The sequence below is a fragment of the Benincasa hispida genome, chromosome 8 (genome assembly GCF_027475165.1).
Source record: "Benincasa hispida cultivar pf3 chromosome 8, pf3_genome.v1.1, whole genome shotgun sequence".
NCBI lineage: Eukaryota > Viridiplantae > Streptophyta > Magnoliopsida > Cucurbitales > Cucurbitaceae > Benincasa > Benincasa hispida.
The window spans coordinates 19,572,350-19,581,414 of NC_143485.1; the positions used below are offsets into that span (position 1 = coordinate 19,572,350).

The 9,065-nt window shown below is 32.9% G+C and overlaps 1 protein-coding gene across 3 annotated transcripts; it reads right to left on the reverse strand.

The window, feature by feature from the left end:
• Window positions 1-367: 367 nt before the first annotated feature.
• On the reverse strand, window positions 368-5,710 carry ORP3C (OSBP(oxysterol binding protein)-related protein 3C). 3 transcript variants are annotated; one of them, XM_039039317.2, is made up of 11 exons: window positions 5,510-5,710; window positions 5,091-5,246; window positions 3,952-4,045; window positions 3,445-3,561; window positions 3,284-3,356; window positions 3,051-3,169; window positions 2,710-2,831; window positions 2,015-2,191; window positions 1,276-1,420; window positions 937-1,115; window positions 368-845 (listed from the first exon to the last, which is right to left on the reverse strand). In XM_039039317.2, the coding sequence occupies exons 2-11, from the start codon at window positions 5,189-5,191 to the stop codon at window positions 593-595; spliced, it is 1,380 nt and encodes a 459-aa protein (XP_038895245.1). In that variant the 5' UTR covers window positions 5,192-5,246; window positions 5,510-5,710; the 3' UTR covers window positions 368-592. The 3 variants fall into 3 exon arrangements, with proteins under 3 accessions (XP_038895245.1, XP_038895246.1, XP_038895244.1); XM_039039318.2 differs by having other exon boundaries at window positions 5,091-5,203; window positions 5,510-5,663; XM_039039316.2 differs by lacking the exon at window positions 5,510-5,710 and having other exon boundaries at window positions 5,091-5,507.
• Window positions 5,711-9,065: the final 3,355 nt, after the last annotated feature.

Consider the following 9,065-nt stretch of genomic DNA (forward strand, 5'->3'; position numbering starts at 1 on the left):
GTTGTTCAATACTTAATGTCCTTGAGATGATAATGACCATAATTTAAATTCAAAAATTATAAGTAAAGCATCTTTATGGACCCTTTTGACCCTTCACAAAGATATGATCCACCTTTTGGAATTCTTTATTTTTCTTTTTATTGAGCTATTGAATAATAATAATATCTTGATCGGATTTCGTCTAAACTGTTTTTACTGTTTCTAAGACACTTGAGAAGTTGTTCATAGTTTGATGTTGCTTTCCATCTTTATTTCCCTGAAAGTGACAATTGGAAGGAATCCTATGGCTGAGAAGATGGAATTACATTTCAAATCATGTTGGATCAGCAGCATAAAAAAGATACTAATTTCTATCACACGTAATCAATCACTCTAAAAGTCGAACCACATAAATTATGAATCATATCACCAAGAATAAAACATTGGTTGAAAGTTGTAGGATTGATCAAACAACTGGCAAAGATTGATAACAAAGTTACAAAATGTAAAAGCTCTACATAAACAAACAACAGACAACTATAATATCAAATGCTGAAAAATATTACCAACTATCTGAGGAAGCCAACCAAACAAAACATAGATGAGGAGACCCTTAATCTGTCGACAAGTTCCCATATTGCCAGGGGTTAAATTCTATCGATTTAACATCAATCTCGTCGTTGTTGCTTGAACCAGAACTATCAATGTCAGCCCGATGTTTGGTGTATTTACCATTATATTGGAAGATTTCCAAGTCACCCCACGGTGTGGATGTAACCTCTTCAGTTAAATCAAACCATCTGGGCACAAAACTCTGTCCTTTGGCCTCTCGAGTTCTCTTTTCAGCTCTTTGCCTCTCTTCCAAACTGACCATAGAAAAATAGGTATGAAATCCTCATTAAGAATTTGAATTGATTGCAGCTTTAAGAAAGGATTGGAAAGATTAGAGGAACAAACCTGCTCTTTTCCGACCCTGCTTTGGATAGATCACCCTTCTCTAAAGCATATCTATCAGGACGCAACCGGGAGTCCGATGCCAACAACTTCTTAGGGGCAGTATCGAAACTATTTATCTTATGTGCAAAATGTGTGTATTGAAATTTGTCGTTTTCGGGTGTTTTAGCCACATGCCAAACCTAAAGAACAAAGACAATAAAACAACACAATGCAAAAGGTATGATCAAATTTCGAATCAAAGACCAAGACACCAACAGAAACAAACACATTGATCAACATTCAACGCTGCTAGTTTCTGCAAATTTTAAAATTAGCTAAGATTGGGACAACAATTATTACCTCTTTCAGTTCTGTGTTTGGAAGAGGCTCCCCTTCCATATCACAAGGTTGGTAACTCATAAATTCATTCCATTTCCCTGTCATCAAAATTTTTGGTTCCTCCGCCGAATTATAAACATAACCATCCACTTCATAACGCCCAGCACTGCAACCAAAAATAATAGTTAATTACCAGATGGAAAGTGACATAAATTCCTTTGATGATAAGGAAAGCTGAATGTTTCTGAGTAAAAAAGAAAAACATTCCAAGTGCTCAGAAGTTCCCATTAACCTCAGTCCAGTTCCAGAAAATTGCTAGGGTTTTAACTAAGAAAATGCAAAGGCCGGGCGGAGTATGCACTTCAAATCAGGAATCCCTCTCAGATCATTGTATAAATCATGCATACAAAAGTAAATAAATTGTGGAAAATTGAGCAAAAGGGGGAGAGAAAAAAAAGATACGATTTCAAAAGGGCCATGGTTTTCTAACCAATCCCCGGTAAATAAAAGAAGAATATTGGACTTTTTCTCACATGAAAGTACAATCTTCCTCTTCCATTTGGAAATATATTTTAAATTATTCATTTTTATGAAATACTCCAAGATTATGCATAACACAGAAAAATGAACAAGGAAACCCATAAAGATATGCACAACAATACAGTAACAGCAGTCATCTCTCAGAATCAGACACATTAATATAAGATCACTATTACTACAGAATTTATAACGTCAAGAGTGATAGGAAAAAGATCCTTACCCAAACCATCCGCATGGTTGAAAATATAGTACAACTTTATCACCCGTTGCTAAATTGGTCATTATCATCTCTCCAGGTGAGTCAACCCATGTCCTTCCAAATATCAAGTTGTTAACTTTAGTGGGCGGTGGCACTAAATCTAATACTGCACCATCTCTTTTTAGAGTGACCCGTGTTCTGCAAAGGCAAAACCATATCATCACCAAATCCAGCATTATCAAACATCAGGGTCATGGTAAAATAAACAAAGCTATAACTGATAGCAATTGGATTTCAAGAGTCAACATATGGGATAAATTGAAAAGACAAGCCTAAAATCCCAAGTACATCTTCAGTTGACGGCGGTAGCAATTGGATTCCAAGAGTCTACATATGGGATAAACTGAAAAGACGCGTCTAAAATTCCAAGTAAATATTGAGTTGACTGTGATTCCCATGAAAGTGGGTAATATCTAACTTTTGGATGTGTGTATCTCAACAAATTTTATGGATAACCATTTAATTCTATAACAATTTTCGTCAAGAAAAAAATAAAATATTTAAACATTTGAAGCAGGTGAATCAAAGTTCGAACACATGATCTCAAGGGCATCGAAGTTTATAAGTTAATAACTTGCCTTTGACATTTAGGAGTGAGATCAATTAAGCAATGAGCTGAAGGGTATAGAAAGGGAGGGTAGAAAGCAGAACTTTACCTTCCCACAGGATAGACATCCAACGAGTTCCCTAAAAACTTAGTTTTCAACTTTGAAGTCACATCATAACTAAAGTGCTCATTTTCTGCGTGCCCAGCGCTCATAGGGGGATGATGACTCACCTGAAAACATTGTTTGGCATAAAGTTATACATAAAAAAAAAAAAGGAATAAAATTAAAACATGAAAAAAGAAAAAGAAACAAACAAAACCTCAATTAACAAGAATGATTATTATAATGTAAACAGTTGCATGCAACTTTGTATCATGATGGACTTGGAAGAAAGATATTGGGGGGCAAAAGTAGACATATTTACAAGCAATAAAATCTTTGAAATTCACCTGCTCTGAAAGAAATGTGATGCCATTATGATTAGTCAGTTCATAAGTCTCTCCAAGGATAGGATTAAAAGGCTTCCAGGTCCTTTGATAAGCATAATACACTGATATTGCCCATGATGCTGTAACAAGTGAAAAGATACTTCATCGTCAAAAAGAAAAAGTGCCTCTATGATTTAATGATCATAGACCTACATAGGCCAGCCTTTAAGCCATACTAAGATTTTGATACCTACATGCATACACCAACCGCATATAAGGATCCTCACATTCATCCGCCAGATTCAACAAGTGAGAGTATTCCATTAACTGTAATAAATATTGAAATATTAACACCATGATATAAATGAAAAAGTTTGAAGAAGAAAATAAAAATAATACCAAACAAAAAACAAACCTCGGCCATTTTCTGAATCATTGTCATTGGTTCAAAAATGATTACAGGAAGAGTGACCATTGATGTGACATCTGATCCAATATACTTGTGCATCATCTTCCAGTAACTTTCACGATCCTTTATTAACCCAAAAATAAATAAATGAAAACTTTTTAATAATTTTATAGACATATACAAGAAAGAGCCTTCCACACACATGGTAGAGTAAATATGCAACATTCCTGTTTTACCATGGGTTTCACATTAAAAAGATTTTGTGTATTGGGTTTGCAAGAATCCAAGCTTAAATTCACAGAGAAATATCAGCCCTTGACCCAAACATATTATACCCCTATTTTGTCCTCTTGCCTACTACCCTTCTGCCATAAGAATCTTAAGCTATAACACTATGGTAAAGATGCTTCGTTGATTTCCCCACTAAGCACTAATATATTTGTAAGATGACAAAAAGGAAAATTAGATATAAAGCAAGCAAAGATAAGAGGTCAGAGCATAAATGATAAAAACCTCTTGTTTCCATCTTCCTTTCTGAGCTTCCTCTTCTGCATCTTCTTTGCCTCCTTCAGGATTTATAACTTCTACCCCTTCATAACCAAGAAACCTAAGAATAAAGAGAAGCACGGTAATCATGAGTTATACTCCCTAACATTGTTTCAAAGTTTGTATTAATGGAATACATGAACCAGAAACATATAACTGGAGAAAAGTATAGTCCAGCAAAGTAAAACCATCAAAGCACACCAATAAGCCCACAGAAAACAACATTAACAATATGACTAGGTTTGAGAGGGATGCCATTTATTTGCAGTGCCATAAATAATAATGGTTGCACAAATTCAAGATCAGCTGACAAAATGAGAGAAAGGAAGCTTGGACGAGCACTCAAATGAAAATCATCCAGGCAAACCACCAACCTTCTAATCTTATCAGCACAGTAAACTCTAGTGATTTGAATCCACATTTGCGAGGTTATCAAATGCAACAATGATTGATAATAAATACTAGCAGAGCTTCAAAGCCACAATCTAAATAACAAACCATATAAACGAAGCAATTCAGGCTTGAAATGATCATATTGGAAAATGAGATATGTCACCACCTGATTTCAATGGCTTTGAAAAACATTCCTCCTAGCTATGAGACCAAGTACACTGCCATGTATTGAAGTGACGTACGTATCTATATCCTACTTTCTTATCAAGAAACTAAAACTCACAGTATGAAAATATTCAGCAGTAAAAAACTTTATTGATCTTTCAAAATCTGAAATAAGGATCCGTACCCAGATCAAACTCCTCTAAAAGTAGAATAGAAGGTAAGAACTTCAATTCACAAGAACTAGTTCAAAACAACGAATCACAAAACCGATGAGACGATTGTACAAAGAGGAAAACAGAACACTTTTTTATACACATTCAAGGTTGTTTACAAAGCAAACACCCCACAGCAACGATAACAGAGATACATTCAAGACAAATCCGCACAACAGAGCAGACATTGGAGCTAATAATCCAGACAAAAAGAGCAATAGAACAAGAACAACAACGATTACAGCTTCAAAACCCCCCAAAAAATAGATACCAATCAAGAAACAAGGAAGTGAAGAAGAAAAACAGATTATGTCATAAGTACGAAATTCGAAGTACCCATTAACAGATCGGTGCATGGCGTTGCTAAGCTTGGAAATCCCAGAAGTCATGGCAGCAAAGAAACCCCCCTTACTGTCATTCTTTTCAGGTGTACCCATTGTTTTTGCCCACTTCAAATATAAAACACACACTAGTTGAGGAAATCAGAAAAGCCTGCAAAACAATGAAATCCCAAAAGGGTAGAAGAAGCGGGCAACAAGAAGAGAAATTGAAAAAAGGGAATTGGGGTTTGATGATTGTGCAGAAGAAAAGGGGTTCAGAGAGGGAAATTGAGATCGGAGAAGGGTGGAAGAGATAGATCTCCGATTGGAAGAAAGAGGGAAAATTGGAAATGAAATGGCGGTATAAGGGAGGTCTGCAAAAGCTAATTAAGAGAATTGACGTATAGAAATGGAGTCAATTTGAGGGAAAATTACCGGAAAATGGCTGCTGGTTCTCTCTGTCTTGTCTTCTCTTTCAACTGCTTGCTTGCTTGGGCTGGCCCTCCAATGCCGTCTACGCGGCTCTCAGAAGTATTCCTTTTATTACACTTTTGCCCCCACCCTCTAAATTCTTACTTTCATGCTTACCACTTTTTTCCGAGTCCTTCTAGATTTTATGCTTACCGACTAAGTTCTTTGAACATATTACCACTTTTATCATAATAAATTAACGATAATTTGAAAAGCCATAAATCATAACAAAATGTGAAATCTACTTTCAAATTTGTGATCAAACAATGTAACTCAATTCATGTGTAAAAGATGATTAATCTACTTACGTTTCAAAATTGTGTTGAACTCTCTAGTCGATATCATTGTTATTATCGTTATTGCTATAATTATCGTTATTGTTATTGTTCCAAATAATTATAAATATGTCACATCTCCTATCATCATTACCGTTTGACCTAAGGATAACGGCAATGGTAATGGTAAATGTCATAGATTCATAATTCTAAATAAACATGATCGAAAGCAATCCAATTATTTTTGCGATTGTGACTCGTTATGATTGATCTATCAAGGAAATCTCATTACGATGTACCAATTTTCATTATGGATTAGTAAGCGTGGCCAGGCTATGTTCAATTGATCAAAATATATAGTTAAAAGTTCAATTTTCTTACTCCATGTTATGGATGGTTTTAGATTTAATGGTATAATCAATATAAATAGAGATATAGTAACAAGGCCATGAAAATAATGATGTTTAAGCATAAATAGCACCCTAAAGGATAGGGTTAGCTCATGCCAAGGTGCAAATTGACGTGGTCGAGCCTAGCAAAATAGTTAATGGGACATGTCCCATGTATGCCTCGACCCAAAACATCGCTCTAGTACCAAATTAGACATAAGGCAAGGTACTTGGCCTCGGTCAAAGCAAAGGCCGACCTTAGCCAAACGAGAAACAAGGCACAAGCCCTTCGTCCGGTGAGTTGAAGAATCTAAAATAACTTTGAAATTCTATTGGGACAACTTAGATCAACCACTCTTATAAATATATCATGATAGCATCAAAGAGAAGTAAGTTCATTCTCCACTAAAAAACTATTAGATTATTGTCCTGATCAATTCTTTGACTTAAGTATCAAAACATATGTGACAAATACCACGTCAAATGCATGTATTTTCATGTTTTACAGGTAACATCCTTCATCTCTATCAAACAAACTTTTTTATGTTGTCCAAAGGTCAAACCTTTTTCCCTATTCAGATTTGACATCAACATTTCTCATGCACTAAATTCAATAAAAACAATTGTCTTTTATATACATAAAATTATACTCCATGAAAATTCCAAGTTTCACCGTGTAAAGAAAAGTTAGGTTAAAATTTATTTTTGGTCTCTAAATTTTTGCATAAGTAATAACTTAGTACATGTACTTTAAACTTTATGGTAATTTTGTTCCTTGAACCTTAGCATGTAATTTAGTCCCTATCATAAAAAAATATCATCAAATTTAATTCTCAATTTTGAGTATACGACGACTTCGTATTTATAATTTATAAACAAACTTGACTCTTGAAGTGTAAGAAATTTCATTAAATCTTAATAATATTTTTACAACAGAGACTAAATCATTACAACTTATAACATATATGAACCAAATTTATACTTATTAAAGTTCAAGGACTAAATTGTTATAAATTTGAAAATATAAGACCAAATAAAAATCTATAGCTCAGTAATTAAATTGTTAATTCTATGAAAACTCATAAACCAAAAATGTTTTTTAATTAAAAAATTATTAATTTGGTAAATTAAATTAGAAAGATTCATATACTAATAAAGCTCATGAGATGGCCATTTTTTTTCTTTTTAGAAAAAGATGAGATAGTCAAACTTGAACTTGAAGGTAGTTGGTTCAACTGATGAAGATATATACTATCAACCAATTTGTAGAAATTCTTCCAACTCTCCATGTTCTTTTAACTTAAAAGAGAAGGAAAAAATCAAAACATAAATTTATTAAATAAAAACACATTAGTTTTTTAAAATCCATATAGTGGTAACCCTACATAAGATAATATAAAATTGAGTCATGCATTATTTTAATGACTATTATTGAAAAAATCTTTTTTCTTCTTTTTGTCTTAAAAGACGTTTGATAGAAATTTAAGGCTATATCTCGATTGACTTAAAAACAAAATGTGTTTCTAAAAAAAAACTTATTTTTATTTAAACACTTTTCATTTTTATTTATCCAACATAGATAGCTACAATTTATCTTTTGATGGACTTTTCAAGTTCATTAGAGAAGACAACAAAATAAATAAATAATTTAATCATTAAGTTTCAATATGTAACGATTTAGTCTATATCGTGATAAATCTCATCGAAAATAATTGTCAACTTTGATTATGTGATGATTTTTTTAGTACAATCGAAAGTAGGGGGATTTGAATCATGGACCTAGAGATTTCTAGCACACTCGGATATGAATTGAGTTATGCTCGATTTGGTGATTATGTAATGACTTAACATTTATAGTTTATAAACAAACTTGATTCTTAATTAACTAGTTTACTAAAATCTACATGTATAAGAAATTTCATTAAATCTAAACAATATCTTTTACGATAAGGACTAAATCATTACAAATTGTAAAGTATAATGACTAATTTGATGCTTATTAAAGTTCAGATACTAAATTATTACAAGTTTTGAAATATAGGAAATAAATTGTTACAAAATTGAAAATATAGATACTAAACTATTACTTGCTTAAACGTTAGGGACTAAAAAGTAACTTTTAATCAAATAAAAGATTTGAGAGTTTGCTTACATCTTAAAAATATAATAGAATCCTTACAACTCAAAAAAAAAAAAAAAAAAACAAAAACATTTCACTATTTCCTCTCTATCTTAATCATTCATTTTTATGATAGTAGTGCTATATCACACTTTGACCAAAAAAGTGAAGCCTTAACAAGAATGTATACAATTATATTGTGGCTAGTTCATGTGCAGCAAACATTCTTTGAGGCAAAAAATGTGCATTATTGAGAAGAGTTGTGCTTTGGCATTTTGATTCAATCCCATTTGTAGCATCCAATGCCCACTTACATAACACTACTTTTTTGACAACTTTTTCCACCTCAAATGTGGTGTCATGGAGCCAATTACATAAAATATTGTTCTAAGAGACTTCCAACCAAAACCTATTTGTGAAATCTTGATGATTAAAGTTTGTTGGGTATCTATTTCAATGATTATTAAAATTAAGATTATGTGGAATGCCACAAAGGACTCTTTTGCTTATTAATACACCTTTTAACCGCAGTATTATCATGGGTTGTGAGCATTATGTTTGACAAAATTATTCACCATTTTCTTATATATGGTATCAGAGCTTAGGATCTCCTCCTTAGAATAATGTAGATTTGTATCTTCGACCTCAAAGAAATAGTATATGTCAATTATTGTTGGGATATGCTCACTTTTATCTATAAGACATTCATCTTGATATCTTGACACGCTTATATAATT